At 40.1% G+C, this 21,517-nt stretch overlaps 1 protein-coding gene across 1 annotated transcript in view; it reads right to left on the bottom strand.

Moving 5' to 3' along the window:
* The window catches only part of LOC132381311 (leucine-rich repeat-containing protein 36-like), a 28,964-nt gene extending 13,056 nt beyond the window's left edge, over positions 1-15,908 (bottom strand). Inside the window, exons 1-9 of the mRNA XM_059950691.1 lie at positions 15,836-15,908; positions 13,129-13,256; positions 11,052-11,244; positions 9,439-9,538; positions 8,992-9,092; positions 4,948-5,047; positions 4,500-4,600; positions 2,185-2,284; positions 1,739-1,839 (exon numbers count right to left, since the gene is read on the bottom strand). Coding sequence (XP_059806674.1) covers positions 1,739-1,839; positions 2,185-2,284; positions 4,500-4,600; positions 4,948-5,047; positions 8,992-9,092; positions 9,439-9,538; positions 11,052-11,244; positions 13,129-13,256; positions 15,836-15,908 — 997 coding nt within the window. The remainder of the gene's footprint in view (positions 1-1,738; positions 1,840-2,184; positions 2,285-4,499; positions 4,601-4,947; positions 5,048-8,991; positions 9,093-9,438; positions 9,539-11,051; positions 11,245-13,128; positions 13,257-15,835) is intronic.
* Between the last annotated feature and the right edge of the window lie 5,609 nt (positions 15,909-21,517).

The raw sequence follows: 21,517 nt of genomic DNA, 5'->3' as shown, positions 1-21,517 counted from the left end.
AGAGGCTATCACTTTCCAAACATGCCACCATCTTATGTTCTCTGCTTTATCCAGGCATCTTTACCGACTATAGCTGACTCAATCTCTGCATACAGCAAACTCACCATCCCTGGTAGCAGTCCAGAGAATCATATACCTCATTCCCACAAGAGCAAGTTCATTTATTTATGGTTAAAGTGACTAACGCCATACTAACATAAAATATTTTTCTTATTGAAAGTCTTCTGAAAATTCTTATACACTCAATCTTCTAGTTCTCCCTAGGCTACTCTGCTGGCAATATAGTCCAGTCAAAGATGATTTTCTTCTCATAATTCCATGTGCATTATTCTTTTCAAAATATTGTTCCTGCAATATTTGCTGATGACACTAAGCTGGGTGGCAGTGTGACATGTGATGAGGATGTTAGGAAAATTCAGGGTGACTTGGATAGGCTGGGTGAGTGGGCAGATACTTGGCAGATGACGTTTAATGTGAATAAGTGTGAGGTTATCCACTTTGGGAGTAAGAACAGGAAGGCAGATTATTATCTGAACGGTGTAGAGTTAGGTAAGGGAGAAATACAAAGAGATCTAGGAGTCCTTGTTCATCAGTCACTGAAGGTGAATGAGCAAGTGCAGCAGGCAGTGAAGAAGGCTAATGGAATGTTGAACTTTAATACAAAGGGAATTGAGTAAATCCTCTTGCATTTGTACAGAGCCCTGTTGAGACCACACCTGGAGTATTGTGTACAGTTTTGGTCTCCAGGGTTAAGGAAGGACATCCTGGCTGTAGAGGAAGTGCAGCGTAGATTCACGAGGTTAATTCCTGGGATGTCTGGACTGTCTTACGCAGAGAGGTTAGAGAGACTGGGCTTGTACATGCTGGAATTAAGAGAAAGGATCTGATTGAAACATATAAGATTATTAAGGGTTTGGACAAGACAGAGGCAGGAAATATGTTCCAGATGCTGGGAGAGTCCAGTACCAGAGGGCATGGTTTGAGAATAAGAGGTAGGTCATTTAGGACAGAGTTAAGGAAAAACTTCTTCTCCCAAAGAGTTGTGGGGGTCTGGAATGCACTGCCTCGGAAGGTAGTGGAGGCCAATTCTCTGGATGCTTTCAAGGAGCTAGATAGGTATCTTACAGATAGGGGAATCAAGGGATATGGGGACAAGGCAGAAACCGGGTATTGATTGTAGATGATCAGCCATGATCTCAAAATGGCGGTGCAGGCTCGAAGGGCCGAATGGTCTACTTCTGCACCTATTGTCTATTGTCATTCTTCATCACTAATTGCACTTCATTCCTTAGAAATGAAACTGATAATACAGAAACATTCAAAAAATTTTGTATATCCCATAAACAATTAAATATGTAAGAAAATGAAGTTCCGAACAAAATTAACATAATTAAATAAATAAATGGATTTCCTCAAACTAAATTATGAATGCAATGTGCAATTCAACCTGAGCTTTCCATTCTTCCTGGCAGCTATAAAACTTCCATTTGACACCCTGTGCTTGTTTAACACTGGCATAGGGCTCCCGAATGATTGTCCAGAATTACCAGCAAGTTTCCAGTGGAAATTAGTCAATATGTTTTGGAGTTCCACATTTGTAAGCTGGCATTCATCCTGGGAAGTAGCAGTAAGGAACTGCCCATATTTCTCAACAAATTCACCCAAGTAAATCACAAAAATGTACAGAAAGATCTGAGGCAGTCGGGTTTAATGGTCAAATATGAATCACATCTCTTACCACTTTGATTATTAGATGCTCCATCCCACTTATACATCTGTGCTCGATTCACGTAATCCTGCTCATCTGTGTCATAACTGAAGATCTTCTTCATCTGTTGACTGAAATTAATAGCGAGACAGGAAGCTAAATCAGCATCATTATAGTATCAAATGTAATAAACATTCATACCAAAGCAAAATACAAGGGATGAAATAAAAAATACATAATTCTGGAACAACATAGCTTAGATGGCTATGCAAAGGATTCCTTGTTTCACACTGCTCCTGTACAATTAATCCTTCACCAATGTCATTATCAAAGAACTATCAGTGGATTGAAACATAACTTCTCTCATTCATAAAGGTTAAAACATGAAATAAAAACAGAGAACATTAATAATAATACCTTATTCATTCAGTAAAGTTCTTTGATAAATGATTATAAGAACAGAACTATTTCCTGACCTCTCCCCCTTTTTATCTACTTCTGATATCTCATATTGTTCTTGTGATATGCAGTCAAATTTGGCAGGATTTTTCTCAGTTGCAAGGACAAGTCTGAGATCTGTTGATGACAAATCATTGTTGAGATATTGCAATTAATGAAATACAGTACATCAGTATTTGAAAGGTCTGACTGTTAATTAGTCCATCAAATAAAATGTTCCGAGCAATTATCAAATAAAGTCCATCAAATAAAGCATTTTGAGGAATAATCAGCGATGCAACATATAGACCTACTAGACCAACAATCAGTACATCGGTAAATTATCAGCTCTGTATGATTTGGCAATATGCAAGAGCTGCTTCAGTTAATTCAGCAGAATGTTGGGCAGTTATTTAACTTTGACTTTAAAGAATGAATGAGCTGCTAAACTGTGGAAGAATAATTTAAATATATTGTACAAAGTTTCGTAAAGTTTCTCCCACTCCTCATTCAGCATATCAGACAGATACTATATAAAACATGAGAGAAAAATAACTCAAGATAATTTCACATGGGCATGCTTCTTTTGGAATATAAAGAAACAATTTCAAGGGTGACTCCCTGATTTGAAAAGAAAATGCAGAGATGAAGTTGCTTAAGCTGATTTAACAATATATTGAACAGATTTCCATAGCTTTAAACTACTTCTTCTTACATATTCCCACCCCATTTTCTAATGCAACTTTATCTATTGCATATCCACATATGAACAGTCAATACATTTAAATGTCATTTGGAGGGAGATTCAGAAAATAAATCTTAAGAAACAAATAATATGCAGACTGTGCATCAGTTGTTTTAAACGTTTTGCATGTCCAAAAGGATACAAACAATTATGACTACATAACTACATTGAAGAAGACTTGGCACACTGGTATAAACTGGATACTCTGTACAAATGGAATCTCAGTAGCTAGAGAATCTGCCTATAGATTCTTCCAAAGGTCACAGTTACTCCATTCTTCAATATTAACAAACTCAGAAACGAAGCACTTCCTGTAAAACTCCAATTGTCCACCATACTCGACCCTTTGTTGATGCCAGATTAACTGAATTGATGGACATCAATTGTCAAGCATCACCACCATGCAGATCATGCCCTCTTAATGACGCAGGAGGCACAGAAACCTAAAATCCCACATTCCAATGTTCAGGAGCAGCTACTTTCCTACAACCATTAGCTCCTTGAACTGTCCTGCAATACCCTAATCCTACCTCTGCAATTCAACAATTGACAATCTCTTGCACTACCATTGATTTGTTTCTGATTGTGCGAAATATGACATGTAAAATAAATCACAGACATTTTCTTCACTATCTGTATAAATGACACTCAGTTGCCACTGAATGTCTGTTCATGGCCTTCTACTGCTGCATCACATCCACTTTAATGTTCAACTTACTGTGCATTCAGAGATGCTCTTCTGCATACCATGATTGTAACGTGTTGTTCCTTGAGTTTGCGTTGCATTTTTGTCAGTTTGAACTAGTTGGGCAATTCTCCTCTGACCTCTGTCATTGACAAGATGTTTTTGAGCTTTGAACTACTGCTCACTGGATAGCTTTTGCTTTTCCACACAATTCTCTGTAAACTCTCAACATCCCTCCCCCTCCCCACCTTAACAGTGATAGAGTTTCTCTTTTCCTCACCTACTACTCAATGATCCAATATATCCAACATGTCAAACTCCACAACTAACACCTCTCCAAATGCATGCTACCACAAAAGGTATTTTAACAACTTCACACACCAATTTTTCACTAGGATCACGTACTCTGCGATTTCCTTGTCCATTCATCAGTCCCCACTGATCTCCTAAGTGCGACACCTCCCCTTTCACATACACCTCCCTTCTATTCAGGGTCCCAAACAGTCCTTCCAGATGAGGCAATATTTAACCAGTGAATATGCTGGAGTCATGGTGTGTTTATTGTGTCTGGTACTCCTGAGGCAGCTTCCTCGATATTGGTGAGACTCATTGGAAACTGGGGACAGCTTCATCATGCACCTCTGCTTCATCTGCTGAGAGTGGTATTTCACAGTAGCAAAGCATTTTAATTCTGATTCATAACCAATTCCAACGTGTTGCTCCATGGCTTCCTCTTGTGCCAAGATGAGGCCACCCACAGGATAGTGGACTAACACCTTTTATTCTGTCTGGGTAACCTCCATGTGTGAACTGCCCATATTTCTCAACAAATTTGCCCAACTAATTCACAAAAAGTGAATTCATTATACAGCAAGATCTGAGGCAGTCAGGTTTGATGGTCAAATGTGAATCACATCACTTACCACTTTGAATATTAGCTGCTCCATCCCACTTGCACATCTGTGCTCGATTCACGTAATTCTGCTCATCAGTGTCAAAACTGAAGACCTTCTTTATCTGTTGACTAAAATTAATAGCGAGACAGGAAACTAAATAGGCTTCATTATAATATCATATGTAATAAATGTTCATACAAAAGCAAAATACAAGAGATGAAATAAAAAATAGACAATTCAGCAAACAGCACAATTTAGATAGCATTGGCAGAGGATTGCTTGCTTCACACTTCTCTACAATTAATCCTTCACCAATGTCATTATCAAACAACTATCAGTGGATTGAAATACAACTTCTCTGATTCAAAAAGGTTAAAATATGAAATAAAAACAGCGAACATTAATAAAAATATCCTATTCATCCAGATAAATTCTTTGATAAATGTATATCATAAGAACAGAACTATTTCCTGACCTCTCCTCCTTTTTATCTGCTTCTGATGTCTCATATTGTACTTGTGAAATGAAGTCAAATTCAGTAGGATTTTTCTCAGTTGCACGGACAGGTCTGAGATCTATTGATGACAAATCGTTATTGAGATATTGCAATTAATAAAAATGCAACATCACACATCAGTATTTGAAAGGACTTAGTCCATCAATTAAAATATTCCGAGCAATTATCAGCAATGCAACATATAGACTTACTAGAAGAACAATTGGTACATCAGAAAATTATCAGCTGTGTATGATTTGGCAATATGCAAGAGCTGCACAGGTTAATTCAGCAGGATGTTGGGCAGGTATTTAACTTTGATCTTAAAGAAATAGCAGAAATAGCAGGGGCTCTGACAGAAATATTTCAAATGTCATTAGAAATGGGGATGGTGCCAGAGGATTGGCATATTGCTCATGTGGTGCCATTGTTTAAAAAGGTTCTAAGAGTAAACCTAGCAATTATCGGCTGTAAGTTCGACGTCAGTGGTGGGTAAATTAATGGAAAGTATTCTTAGAGATGGTATATATAATTATCTGGATAGACAGGGTCTAACTAGGAGTAGTCAACATGGATTTGTGTGTGGAAGGTCATGTTTGACAAATCTTATTGAATTTTTTGTAGAGGTTGATAGGATAGTTAAGAAGGCCTATGGGTTGCTAGGTTTCACTAACAGGGGGATTGAGTTCAAGAGTAGAGAGGTCATGTTGCAACTCTACAAATCTCTGGTGAGACCGCACTTAAGAGTATTGTGTACAATTTTGGCTACCTCAATATAGGAAGGATGTGGAAGCTATGGAGAGGGTGCAGAGGAGATTTACCAGGATGTTGCCTGGATTGGGGAACAAGTCATATAAAGCAAGGTTAGTTAGCAGAGCTGGGACTTTTCTCTTTGGAGCGTAGAAGAATGAGAGGGGACTTGATAGAGGTCTACAAGATTATGAGAGGCATAGATAGGATGGATAGTCAGTACCTGTTTCCCAGGGCACCAATAGCAAACACCAGAGGGCATATGTACAAAATTAAGGGAGGGAAGTTTAGGGGAGACATCAGGGGTAAGTTTTTTTACACAGAGGGTTGTGAGTGCCTGGAATGGTGGAGGCTAAAACATTCGGGGTATTTAAGAGCCTCTTGGACAGGCACATGGATGAAAGAAAAATGGAGGGTGATGGGGTAGTGTGGGTTTAGTACCTTTTTAAAGGATTATATGGGTTAGCACAACATGGAGGGCTGAAGGGTCTGTACTGTGCTGTAGTGTTCTATGGTTCTAAGGTTACTAGGAAAGTTGACGAGTGTAAAGCAGTGAATGTTGTCTATATGGACTTCAGTAAGGCCTTTGACAAGATTCCACACGGAAGGTTAGTTAGGTATTAATATTGAAGTAGTAAAATGGATTCAACAGTGGCTGGATGGGAGATGTCAGAAAATAGTGGTGGATAACTGTTTGTCAGGTTGGAGGCCAGTGACTAGTGGTGTGCCTCAGGGATCTGTACTGGGTCCAATGTTGTTTGTCACATGCATTAATGATCTGGATGATGGGGTGGCAAATTGGATTAGTAAGTATGCAAATGATACTAACATAGGTGGCAGTGTGGATAATGAAGTAGGTTTTCAAAGCTTGCAGAGAGATTTAGGCCAGTTAGAAGAGTGGGCTGAAAGATAGCAGATGGAGTTTAAGTGTGAGGTGCTACATTTTGGTAGGAATAATCAAACTTGGGCATACATGGGAAATGGTAGGGCTGTGAGGAATGCAGTAGAACAGAGTGACCTAGGAATAATGGTGCATAGGTTCCCTGAAGGTGGAATCTCACGTGGATAGGGTGGTGAAGAAAGTTTTTGGTATGCAGGCCTTTATAAATCAGAGCATTGAGTATAGGAGTTGGGATGTAATGTTAAGATTGTACAAGGAATTGGTGATGCCAATTTTGGAGTATTGTGTACAGTTCTGGTCACCAAATTATAGGAAAGATGTCAACAAAATAGAGAGTGTACAGAGGAGATTTACTAGAATGTTACCTAAGTTACAGAGAAAGGTTGAACAAGTTAGGTCTTTATTCTTTGGTGCATAGAAGGTTCAGGTGGGACTTGATAGAGGTATTTAAAATTATGAGGGGAATAGATAGAGTTGATGTGGATAGGCTTTTTCAATTGAGAGTAGGGGAGATTCAAACAAGAGGACATGAGTTGAGAGTTTAGGGGTAACACGAGTGGGAACTTCTTTACTCAAAGTGTGGTAACTGTGTTGAACGAGCTTCCAGTAGAAGTGGTAGAGGCAGGTTCAATTTTGCCATTTAAAAACAATTGGATAGGTATATGGACAGGAAAGGAATGGAGGGTTATGGGCTGAGTGCAGGTAGGTGGGACTAGGCGGGAGTAAGCGTTCGGCACGGACTAGAAGGGCCAAGATGGCCTGTTTCCATGCTGTAATTGTTATATGGTTATAAAGAATGAACGAGATCACTTATCAACAATCGGATTTACTGGCTAAACTGTGGAAGAATAATTTAAATATATTGTAGAAAGTTTCGTAAAGTTTCTCCCACTCCTCATTCAGCATATCAGGTAGATACTGTATAAAACCTGAGAGTAAAATGGCTCAGGATAATTTTACACAGACATTCATCTTTTGGAATTTAAGGAAACAAGTTTAAGGGTGACTCCCTGATTTAAAAAAGACAATGCAGAGCTGAAGTTGCTGAAGCGCATCAAACAATACAAAAAGAAAGCATTTCCAGTAAAACTCCAGTTGTCCACCACACTCGGCCCCTTGGTGATGTCAGACTAACTGAACTTCAAGATGTATATTATCAAATTTCATCACCATGCAGATCATGCCCTCTTCTTAATGCAGGAAGTACAGAAAGCTGAAATCTCACATCCCAAGATTCAGGAACAGCTACTTTCGTTAGTTTCATTTTACATTAGTTGTTTTAACTGACCTGCAATACCCTAATCCTACCTCAGGAATTGAGCAATTGACAATCTCTTGCACTACTATTGACGTATGTCTGATAGTGTGAAACAGAACATAAATAAATCAGTCATTTTCTTCACTATCTGTATAAATTACACTCATTCAGCACTGAATGTCTGTTCATGGCCTTTTGCTGCTGTAGCATATCCACATCAAATTTAAATTATCAGGTTCAAATTATTGTGCATTCAGAGATGCTTTTCTGCATACCACTATTGTAACGCGTTGTCACTTGAGTTTGTTGTACCTCTGTCCACTTGAACTAGTTGCACAATTCTCCTTGGAACCCTCTCACTTACAAGACAATTTTGCACACTGAATTCTTGCTCACCGAATAGTTTTTGTTTTTCCACACAATTCTCTGTAAACTCTCAACATCTCTCCCCCTTAATAGTGATGAAATTTCTCTTGTCCTCATATACCACACAATGATCCTCTGTATCCAACACATCACAATCCACAACTAACGCCTGACCAAAATCATGGTACCATGAACAGTATTTTACCAACTTCCCACCCGGGATTTTTCACAGGGATCACGTACTAGGTGATTTTGTTTTTCATTCATCCCTCCCCAATGACCTCCAAAGTTCTACACCTCCCCTGTTCACGTACTCCCTTCTCCTCCATTCAGGGTCCCAAACTGTCCTTACAGATGAGGCAATATTTAACCAGTGTATATGCTGGAGTCATCTATTGTGTCTGGTACTCCTGATGCAGCCTCCTCTATATTGGTGAGACTCATCGGAAACTGGGGACAGCTTCATCATGCATCTCTGCTTCATCTGCTGAGAGTGCTATTTCACAGAGACAAAGCATTTTAATTCTGATTCATATCCTATTCCAATGTGTTCCTCCATGGCTTCCTCTTGTGCCAAGATGAGGCCACCCTCAGGGTGGTGGGTTCCACTGTCTGGGTAACCTCTATACGGGAACTGCCCATTATTTCTCAACAAATTCGCCCAAGTAATTCACAAAAAGTGAATTCATTATACAGCAAGATCTGAGGCAGTCAGGTTTGATGGTCAAATGTGAATCACATCACTTACCACTTTGATTATTAGATGCTCCATCCCAATTGCACATCTGTTCTCGATTCACGTAATTCTGCTCATCTGTGTCATAGCTGAAGACCTTCTTCATCTGCTGACTGAAATTAATAGTGAGACAGGAAGCTAAATAGGCTTCATTATAATATCAAATGTAATGAACATTCAAACAAAAGCAAAATACAAGGGATGAAATAAAAAATAGAAAACTCCGCAACAACACAGTTTGAATAGCATTGGCAGAGGATTGCTTGCTTCACACTGCTCTACAATTAATCCTTCACCAATGTCATTATCAAACAACTATCAGTAAATTGAAATACAACTTCTCTGATTCATAAAGGTTAAAATGTTAAATAAAAACAGAGAACATTAATAACAATATCCTATTCATCCAGCTACATTATTTGATAAATATCTATTATCAGAACAGAACTATTTCCTGACCTCTTCTCCCTTTTATTTACTTCTAATGTCTCATATTGTTCTTGTGAAATGAAGTCAAATTTGGCAGGATTTCTCTCTGCTGCACGGACAGGTCTGAGATCTGTTGATGACAAACCATTATTGAGATATTGCAATTAATAAAAATGCAATAGAACACATCACTTGAAAGGACTGACTGCTAATTTGTCCATCAAATGAAATATTCTGATGAATTATCAGCGATGCAACATATAGATCTACTAAAGTAAAAATTAGTACATCAGCAAATTATCGTATTAACAAACTGAAAAAGAAAGCACTTCCAATAAAACTCCAGTTGTCCACCACACTCGGCCCATTGGTGGTGCCAGACTAACTGAATTTCTGTGCATCTTCTCTCAAGTGTGGCCACCATGCAGATAACGCTCTCTTCTTCCTGCTGGAAATGCAGAAACCTGAAATCCCACATCCCAAGGTTCAGGAACAGCTACAACCATTAGCTGCTTGAAGTATTGTGCAATACCTGATTCCTAACTCAGCAATTGAAAAATTGACAATCTATTGATGTGAGTCTGATTGTGTAAAACAGGACATGTAAAATAAATCAGTCATTTTCTTCACTATCTGAATAAATTACACTCAGTCACTACTGAATGTCTGTCCATGGCTTTTTGCTGCTGTAGCACATCCACTTCAAGTTTCAACTATTGTGCATTCAGAGAAGCTCTTCTGCATACCACTCTTGTAACGTGTTGTTACTTGAGCTTCCGTTGCATTTCTGTCAGCTTGAACTTATTGGGCAATCCTAGTCTGACCCCTCTCATCTACAAGACATTTTAGTGTACTGGATATTTTTTCTTTTTTCCACACAATTCTCTTTAAACTCAACCTTAACAGTGTCCTCTTGTCCCCACTTACCACCTGATGATCCTCCGGATCTAACAAGTCACCCTCCACAACTACTGCCTTTCCAAAAGCATGCAACCAGTAAAGGTATTTTACCAACTTCCCACCCCTGATCTTTCACAAGGATCACGTACTCTGCGCTTTCCTTGTCTATTCATCCCTCCCCACAGTGCTGCAACTCTCTGTTCATGTACTCCCTTCCTCTCAATTCAGGGTGCCAAACAGTACTTCCAGGTGTGGCAATATTTAACCAGTGAATATGCTGGAGTCATCTATTGTGTCTGGTACTCTCAATATGGCCTCCTCTATATTGTTGAGTCCCATTGGAAACTGGGTGACTGCTTTGTCATGGAAAGTGGTGTTTCACAGTGGCAAAGCATTTTAATTCTGACTTATATTCTATTCCAACATGTTGCTCCATGGCTGCCTCTTGTGCGAAGGTGAGGCCACCTTCTGGGTGATGGACTAACACTTTATATTCTGTTTGGGTAGCCTCCAAAATGTACCATAAATATTGATTTCTCCTTCCAGTAATAAAAAATCTCTGGCAAACTTTACTCGGCGAGCCAGATGTCAAATCATCAGGACTCTTCACTTGTCAGATTATTCGAGTTTTCATGTAATTAAACTCGGGTCTGCTGGTTTCACACCAAACAATACCAGCACAATTTCAAACAGCACAATATGTTACAAGTCAGACAACTTGATGTTAAATGACTCATGCTTACCTAATTTCTGCAGATTTGGTAAGAGGCGAATTACATACTGCCTATAATTCTCCTCGGTGCGTGTAACTGGATTTAGCCGTAAATCTAGTTCAGTTAAATGGATCAGATGGCGCAAGCTGGAAATTTCTTTCAAAGTCTGAATGTTATTAAAATACAGGCTTAATTCTTCCAGTTCCTGTAAACACTCCAAACCCTACACAAGGGAAGACTTACAGTTAGTTATTCATGAAACAACTGACACTTATGAACTTAATACTGCACTGTCTAATTTTTCCCCAAGAAACATTTTAAAACCAAATGTGACAACAAATTATGTTACAAATCTGTCAGCGTCAATAGACTGAAACTGGAGATTCAATCAACTCTAATTGTAAGAACTGTTACAATGGGTTCTGTCTGAGAAAGCAAAATGTATACAACAGTTGTCTATCAGGCACACAAACTGAACCAACTTATCCAATATTCATGTGTTTCACGATTTTGAAAACAGATGAATATTTGTGATAACACAAAGATTTCAAAATACTGTGAAGATTCATTGAGGGATTAAAATACCTCAAAAAGGTTTCAAATTATGAAAGAAAATTAAATGAAACAGAGGAAATGCTTAAAATTATATTAGGGTATTTAAGCGCACTCAGCAAGGTCTTCTTAGAGCCTTTCATTTCCATTTAAATGAATGGACTCACTAATTGCGATTTATTCCATGGTATCTACCCGATCGTTACATCCACCAATGTCAGATTGGGAAAATCCAGGGAAAAATGTGTCTTCAAGTACAGTAACTTTCAAGAGAAAGACACATGTACTGAGAAATAGTGAATCAGAAGCAGGTTTAATATTAGCGGCAAATGTCGTGAGATTTGTGAACTTAGCGGCAGTAGTGGAAAGCAATACAAATAAAAAACAAATAAATTGATTACAATCAGTATATAACACATCTTAAATAGGTAAATTAAAAATGGTGCAAAAGAAAATAAATAAAGTGAGGTAGTGTTCAATAAACATTCAGAACTTGGGTAGCAGCAGAAGAAGCTGTTCCTGAATCACTGAGTGCGTGCATTTAGGCTTCTGTACCACCTTCCTGATGGTAATAATCAGAAGAAGGCACGTCCTGGCTGATGGGAGGTCATTAATAATGGACGGTGTCTTTCTGAGACACCATCTTTTGAAGACATCTTGGATAGCAGAGAGGCTAGTACCCTTAAGGCAGCTATTTATATCTCTCTGAAGCTTCTTTAATCCTGAGCAGTAGACAACACTTCACTGGACAGTGAAGCAGCCTGCACGGTGAATGCTCTGCACGGTACAATTGTAGCAATTCAGCATCAGCTTGGTTCCATTTCCCATCAAGTCTTGGCCCATTGGATCCAATCATCAAAGCGAAATTGACTTGTGAGTTGTATTATTATGCAAAGGCACTGGTTAGCTTTAATACAAATATTTACCACCTAGTTCACATCAGCATTCTAGATCTTTAAAGCTGCACTTCCATTTTTAATCTCAACTCAAAATAACACCCTGAACCTTCTTTCTTAAAAGAAAAATGATGCTGATGGATCACAGGAGTTTCTCTCCAAACACAAATTGGAAAATACAGAACACAACAAAACAGGAATAAATACCAATAAAGAATAACCTGTTCAGTTAATGATGATTGACAATTTTATTTAGGTAAATGGGAACAATGGCTACACCAGTGTGACTCATGTAAAACTGATCCATATGTTACAAAGAGTGACTGGCTTCTCAGCAGAGTACACATCATTCCTGGACTCAATGCATAGAAGCCTGCAACCTTCTCAGTACAGTTCTCTTATGGAACTGTTGGTTAGCTATCAACATGATACAGTCCATCAACGATTCAGAGATTTCAGTGAAAATAATTTCCTTACATTATTTTCTGCATGTTTTGGGCATTAATATGATGCTATTGAGCAGAAATGCAAAACTGCACCTCACCCATGTTTCGTCTGAACTCCACAAATCATTTAAATTAAGATAATAAAGACTGAAGAACCCATGTTCAGATGCAAAGTTGGAAGACATTAGAAGACAAGGAGAAGAGTACACTTACCTCCAGACTGACAATTGCATTTCTTGACAAGTCTAATGACTTCAGTCTTTTGAAATTCAACAATGAATCACCAAGAGTGACAATTTTTTCATGGTAGGATCCATGCAGTGACAGATTCTCCACCTCATCTAAGGGAGAAGGCAAATAATTTAAATACATCGCTCCTTCACTCCTTCACCAATGACATATTTCTGAAATGCAATCCGTATTTGTTTCCTCCATGTCTGTGTAAACACTACAATTGCAATTTGTTTTCTTACAACATTGAACAGGATCACAAAATGTATTTTCAAAGATTGTCTTGAGAAAATAAAACTTGCAGAAATTTTGGGAAAAATAAAAAGCATCCATGAACAATATCCAGGTTGTTGATTTGCAAATTAACTGCCAAGCAACAGTCAAGGACAAAATATCTCTTATACAGAAAATGATGGCAGGTCCTGCGATGATTGGCGACACTCCACTGGCATTATTATAAAATATGAGCTGTGTCCTTAATTTCCCTGTAAGTCTCTATATTGCACTTCTGGCTTTCCACATAACTATCTACTTTCTCTTGCGGACATTGATGAAGAGGTTATTTGCCAGTCATCAGGCCTCAGCTTCTTTCATCTCCCCTCTCTTAGCCATATTGTCATTGTTGGGAAGAGCCTCAGCACGGTCATGATGTCGGCAAACTTGACAGTGTAATTAGTCGTGTGTTTTCACGTGCCGAATATACAGTGTGGCCACAACACACAGCCCTGGAGGGCACTCATGTTGAGGATGATGGAGAGGAGGAGCAGCTATTTATCATATCTATCCAAAGGCTATTGGTTTGAAAGTCCAATTCCTAGTGAATGAATAATGAATGAATCATGAACGTAGAAAGACACACTGTGATCTTGTAGTCAAAGCAATTAATGAACACCAGTTTATATATGGACAACATAAATATCAACATGGCACTGCCCATCTTCAATTTTTGACCAACAAATTGGAATATTCTTTTAAATAAACTGCATTATTTTAATAAGACTAATTTATCCTGGCAAAGAAACAGATTCTTTCTTTGTCCAAATTTACCTTCCCTCTGTTACAAGACAGTTAACTACTGTTCCGTTGTAAACATGCAGGTAGCTAGCTTCCCCTTCCAAAGGGTTCCTTGTTGTATGTATAACAATATACTGTATTGTGTACCCCAAACAAATAAGTGCTACCTAACCTGCTGAGTTCCTCCAGTACTTTGTGTCTGTTAAGTTCAGTGGAATAGATTATATGGGCTTACTTCCATTTCAGAGGAATACAGTGCAGAGTATACAGATACAATATACTCCCAAGGACTGACCTTGGTACCTGGCATGATTCTGATACATTAACTGCAATATTATGTTCTGTACAGAAATATCATCTTCAATAAAGTTATTCTGTTTAAGTTTTCTCTCAACCTGATTGCCTATGTTTGGACCAACACAAATGACATCCAAAGTCAGTAAAGAAATCAATTGTCATGTTAAGTGATTTCTTTATACATAAACATTCATATAGTCATATTTTATCAACAAAATAAAAGCATTTTTGTGAAGCAAAAAGTGTGTGGACTCCAAAAGTAGAAATGTGAGAGGCTCAAAACTCATTTTCTTTTAGACATTTGAGATAAAACACTGCAGCAAATATCAGGTGTAAGATGTAAAAATTTAAAACATTAAGTTACATTACTGTCATATACACCAAAGTGCAATGAAATTCCGGGTTCATTTGAACCTCACGACTCAACAATAGATAAAAGCTTGTGATGCAAATTCTCAAAAACTGCAGATGCTTGTCTGAACTAAAATCATAAAATACCCTAAGGACTGAATAGATCAGGCCAGGCAGCATCAATGGAAGCAGAAACTGTTTACACTTGAAATGCATAATTTGACATCAGGTCACCGAACTAAAACATCAGCTCTGTTTCTTTTCCCAGAGTACATTTGGTAATTACCCACTTCACCATTCCCATTCCTGTTTCTTCCTCTCACTTCACCTCCTTCCCTGCCTATCACTCTTAAATTTCTTCCATGGTCTTCTACCCTCTCCTGTCAGATTCCTCCTTCTCCTTTATCTTTTTCATCTCTCATCTTCCCAGCTGCTTACTTCACCCCTCTTCCTCTGCCCCAGTGACAACAGCTCAATACTTGGTCCTGTGTTAACTCCTGGCTCTCTCTCACACTCCCTGTCCATCTGCTACGACAGTGATCCACCATGTTCCTCTGGGCATCACACGCATATCCCATCTCTAATTCCCCGCAGTAACCTTAAGACAATACGATTCAGAATATGATACACTCTACAATGTACTTACAATGATATTACAAAATCAACATAAGTATCTTCATTATAAACTGTATAGATACAATATATACACGTTTACACATCCCAATTACTAAAGAAATGGAACATTCTCCAGTGTATGTCGGGAAGTCACCAAAAAACCTACCGATTACAAGAATATACTGGGGGGTAGTGCCCACAGTCAGCCCAATGAAAGCAGAATGTCAAGGGAGGGAGGGGAGAGGGGAAGGGGGGGAAGAGGGGGAGCGAGAAATTACTGAGCGCTCTCCACCACAAGTATAACACTAACTGCTCATGAAGATGTGATAGCTGCTGTCTTATCCAGGACACTATCCACCCCAGCATTGGAGCCCAGGCTGAGACCCGCACCCACAGCCCCCCAGTCTCTCACCTGATCTGACGTTACTCAACTGTGCCTTGTCCCTGAGCCATTCTTCAGTTGCTACCACCTGCTCTGCCGTCATTCTCCTGTCTCTGAACGCCCTTCCTCTTTCACTGATCCTCCTCCTGGTCTCCAAGCACTTTGCCTATCTCACCGGGACAACAGAGTTGCGCATGCGCTCGCTGACGATGGCGGAGAACAGAACCACGTGACCACCGTGTGGATTCCCGCGCAAATTGGGGCAAGAAAATCCGCGACCTCTTTCTTTGGGAAAGGACGACGCAGTCAGTGGCCAGGCTTTTGCAAATTTGCAAAACCACTTGTATAGTTATGACGCCATTAATGGAAAACGTGATATTTCATAAACAGCGAAACAATGTTTACACGTAGTTGTGGCAGGAACAGCCCCGCGTTGAAGGAAACCAGTGGGGGCGTGCATTAATAAATATACGTACACAACGCTGGAAGAACTCAGCAGGTCAGGCAGCATCCGTGAGAAAAGAGTAGCCAACGTTTCGAGCCGAGACCCTTCATCAGGAATGGGGGGGGAGGGAAGAGAGGGCCGAAGCCCAGTAATATAGGGGAGGGGTAGGGCCTAGAGGCGCCAGGTGGAAAGCCAATCAGAGAAAAGATAAAGGGGGAGGGGATAAGCATGAAAGAACTGTAGAAAGTTGAAAGGGGAGAGAGGCAGAGAGAGACCTGGGATAGGGGAAGGGAATGACCGGAAATTGGAGAATTCAATGTTCATACCTCCAGGCTGGAGGCTACCCAGACGGTAGATGAGGTATTGCTCCTCCAGCCTGAGTTTGACCTCATCTTGGCGGTAGAGGAGGCCATGTATGGACATAACTAGATGGGAATGAGAGGCAGAGTTTAAGTGGGTGGCAACCGGGAGGTCTTATCTATTGTGACGGACGAAGCGGTCCCCCAGTCTGCGTCGGGTCTCGCCGATGTAAAGGAGTCCGCACCGGATGCAAAAGACGACTCCAGCAGACTCGCAGGTGAAGTGTTGCCTCACCTGGAAGGACTGTCTGGGGTCCGGAATGGTGGTGGTGTGGGGACAGGTGTAGCATTTGCGCTTGCAGGGATAAGTGCCAGGTGGGAGTTCTGTGGGGAGGGATGTGTGGACCAGGTAGTCGCGGAGGGAACGATTCCTGCGAAAAGCTGAGAGGGGTAGGGAGGGAAAGATGTGCTTGGTGGTGGGGTCCTGTTGAAGGTGGCGGCCCTCTCTTCTCCCCCCCCCCCCCATTCCTAATGAAGGGTCTCGGCCGGAAACGTTGACTCCTCTTTTCTCACGGATGCTGCCTGACCTGCTGAGTTCTTCCAGTGTTGTGTACGTATTCTTTGATCCACAGCATCTGCAGTTGTATTTTTGTGCATTAATAATGTTGAGTGATGAACAATTCTGATGGGACAATGGGGTGCAGAGTTAACCATCCCCCCGAGAACCACGAACCATTACTGTTGCTATGCTCTCTCATGAGAGAGATGGAAAACATGCAAGAACATCTGTTACAGATAAGAGAGGGGAGAGAGACTGTTGATTTACTGTATTATGACTTCTGGAAGGGTTATTTATCTTCTACTATTTTGCTCATTAACATTCCTCAGAAGGCTGGTTTGATGGACACAGTCATTCAAAATTGATTGATAGCTGAGACCCCGTGAGTAGGGATAAAAGACAGGTCTGGAGAGACACCCTTCAGACACACCAGTGGACACTGATTGAGTGTTGGAACCCACAGGAACGGTGGGGGCATCGGAGACCAAACCAGGAGATCGGTCAGTTAAAGCTCACAGTGTTACAGCAGGGCCGGTGGAAACTTGTGTGTGTGTGTCCACTTATGCCAGAGTGACGGGTCCACCACAGAAGAACGGTCTAGCTGGATGACAGAGGGGCCATAACTGAATGGCCACTACCACACAACGATTACAACACAACAACCATACCTACCTCAGCACTCATGAACTGAACTTTATACTTTTCTATGACAATTCATTTACCCCATATATCGGTAGAGCTTGTTTATTATTGCTTATTATTATTCCTACACTTTTAGGTTTATTATTGCTAACTTGTGTTATATATATTTTTTCATTATTGGTATTGTTTTGCTTATTTTACTAATAAACACCTTTGAATACAGTACCACCAGACTCCAACGGTTTCTTCTTTCTCTGCTGGTCAGACACCCTGTTACGGGGTACGTAACAATAAATATATATTTAAAATTTACTATGTTGTCTGCGAATAGAATTATTCCGGTAACTCTAATTTTCTTTCATTTGTATGACTGGGTGAAAATAATGATCTTAATCAGTAGCAGTGATGAGCTGCATTGAACCTCAGCCACCCCCTTGTGAGCACTGAACTTCACAATTTCAAAAGCCATCTGAAGCTATTCACTCCCCTCAGCCATAGGGAGGCCAGACATCCTGCATTTGAATACTCTGTCCTCCGTTCGGCGCCACCTATTTGGGTCTGACTAAAAAACTTTAATAAATTACCTCCGATGTTCTTAAAACAGTGGGAACTGAAAGCTATAATACGGATTCGGAGCAAGAAGGCTGTGAGTGGACGACTCAGGATTTCCGGGGAAGAGAGAAACAAGACTGCGCAAGCGCGTGACGTCAGCGCGACAGTTAGTAACCTATGTCCTCTGGAAATTTGGAACTGGCTATTTCAATAATCTGTGAGATATCTTGTAAATATGCCGTTGATTAAGCATTCTTGTTCTGTTAAATAATTAACTTGGGGCAAAGTGTTTAAAAAACCGTTAACTTGACGTAATCGCACTACCACGTGACCCCCTATTCGTTAAAATTCAAAGGCGAAATTCGCTCCGGATTTTTAAAAATGTTTTAAAATGAAGCCGAGATGACTGCCGACCTGTAAAAGTGGAGCGAGAAGTTGGAAGTTAATAAAACAGTTAGCGCAGCCCAGCAGTTGCAGAGACGGTCTTCGGAAACTTTGTTAAACTCACAAAACGGGAGAATTCAGGTTTCAGAAATGAGTACCGGCTGATAGTAATCGTTAAACTATCGGAAATGTCTGTCTACATCGGCCCGAGTTTGATGACCCTACGGGTAATTGCCTCATGTATACTGAACAGGATTGTGAAGCAAAGGAAATTGCCAACGAGAAGCGAGAGCCAATTTTGCTGAGTTCTTCAGGTTTGAATGTATACTATTGGCTTTGATATTTGACTGCTTCAATGATAGGTGCAGAAATGAGCTTTGCAGATATTGTAAAAGTGATGCAGGAACACTTAGAAGCGAAGCTATTGTTGATTGCAGAAGGCTTTGGGTTTCATCAGTGGAATCCTTGTCCTTGCCCTGTTCTTCTTCAGGGGTGTGTGAGACAGGGCTGGTTTCAGTCATACTCAAACACTACCCAGTCCATCTTGGACTTGACCTCAATGTATTTGTCGAAGTAGACAGTGATGGATATCCATGAAAATTCCTTCACTCAATTTTGAAAGTGACAGGTACTGAAGTTCTAGATGCTTGATGAGATCACATTTACTTCACTGGTTGCTGTCTTACTTTGTTGAAACCATTCTGTTAGAACTACTGATAAATGCTGAAAAGGCAGGTTTCATTAATGAATGACCATACTGTAGTGTCTGAGCACATCTTGCTCAACTCATCATTTGCTCTCCTTCATATCCTGACAAAAACAAGGAGCAGATATTGGAAGACGAGTAGAAGCAGATGCAGATGACAGTCACAAGATGCAAACCACTCCTTCAAATTTGAGGGTATTAAAAGAAAATTACAAAATGATAGAATCATAGAACCATTGAACATTAATGCACAGAAACAGGCCTTTTGGCCCTTCCTGGCTGTGCCGAACCACTTTTCTGCCTAGTCTCACTGATGAGCACCAGGCCTGTATCCCTCCATACACTCTCTCATGTACCTGTCCAAGTTTTTTTAAATTTTAATAGTGAGCCTGCATTTACAACTTCATCTGGCAGCTCATTCCACACTCTGTGTGAAAAAGCCCCCCCCCCCCATGTTCCCTTCAAACATTTTCCCCTTCACCCTTAACCCATGTCCTCTGGTTTTTTTCTCCCCTAGCCTCAGTGGAAAAAGCCTGCTTGCATTCACTCTATCTATACCCAGCATAATTTTATATACCTCTATTAAGTCTCCCCTCATTCTTCTACACTCCAGGGAATAACCTATTCCATAACCAATCCTAAGCTATTGTAAAGAAATTCCTCCTCTAATGGCCCAATATCCTGAGGCTATGCCCTCTGGTCCTAAACTATAGGAAACATCCACTGTCTACTGCAGGCCTTTTAATATTCAACAGGTTTCAATGAGATCTTCCCTCATCCTTGAGTGAGTACAGGCCCAGAGCCACCAAACTCTCCTCATACATTAACTCTTTCCTTCCTGGGATCATTCCAGTGAACCTCCTCCAAACCCTCTCCAAAGTCAGTGGTATGACCAATACCTTATAAAGCTTCCCATTAAAACCTTATTCTAATATTCTCCTCAAAATGCATGCTAACATTGCAATTCCCTGCCTTCATTACCGATTAAACCTGTAAGTTAACCTGTAGAAAATCCTGCACGAACTTGAAAATCCCTTTGCAAGTCTAAATTTTCAATTTTCTCCCCACTGAGAAAATAGTCTGCATCTTTTGCCCTTTGACTAAAGTGTATGACCATACACTTCCCAACATTGTATTCTATCTCCACTTCTTTGCCCATTCTCTAAATCTGTCTAAATCCTTCAGTTGACTCCATGCTTCCTCAACATGACCTGCACCTCCACCTATCCTCACATCATCGCCAAACCTGGACATAAAGCCATCAATTTCTTCATTGGGATATAACATGAGAAGAAGCAGTCCCAATACCAAGCCTTGTGGCTCACCACTAGTCATCAGCAGATAACCAAACCTCTCTCCTTTTTTCCAACACTTTGCCACCTGCCAGTCAGTGGATCCTCTATCCATGCTTATACACTTCTTGACATATCATGGGCTCTGGATTTGTTATGCAGCCTCTTGTGTGACACCTTGTCAAAGGCTTTTTGAAAATCCAAGTAAAGAAAATTCACTCCTTTCTCTATCCTGCTTGTTATTTCCTCAAACAATTAAAAAAAATTGTCAAGCAAAATTTCCACTTGCAGATACCATGTTAAGTTTGGTCTATTTTGTCATTCACCTTTAAGTACATGGAAATTTCATCCATGATAATGGACTCCAACGCCTATCTAATCACTGAATTCAGTCTAACTGGTCCATAATTTCTCTTTTTCTGCCTCTGACCCTTCTTGGAGAGTGCAGTGATATTTGCAATTTTCTACTCCTCCAGAATTATGTAATTCTTGAAAGATCATTATTAACAAATCCACAGTCTGTTTAACTGCATCTTTCAGAACCCTGAGGTATCTTCAGACCTTTCAGCACCCCAACCACATTATCCTTAGTAATGGCATCCACAGTCACTTCTGCTCCCTGACAGTGAAGCAGAAAAGTACCACACCAGCATTTCTTTTCCAGTTGTCCAATAAGCAGTATTAAATCTTTTTCATTCTTCATACATCTGGAAAAAAAAACTTCTGGTATTCTCTTTCAGATTATTGACTAGCTTACCTTCATACTTCGGGCTGGTGGGGCTCATCAGCCTTGGATGGCAGCCCGCCTGGGAGAAGGAAACTCGTGAGTTTAA

This window comes from Hypanus sabinus, chromosome 25 (assembly GCF_030144855.1).
Source record: "Hypanus sabinus isolate sHypSab1 chromosome 25, sHypSab1.hap1, whole genome shotgun sequence".
Taxonomy (NCBI): Eukaryota; Metazoa; Chordata; class Chondrichthyes; order Myliobatiformes; family Dasyatidae; genus Hypanus; species Hypanus sabinus.
The sequence above is the reverse complement of the archived record's forward strand: the minus strand, read 5'-3'. Positions and strand labels throughout refer to the sequence as shown.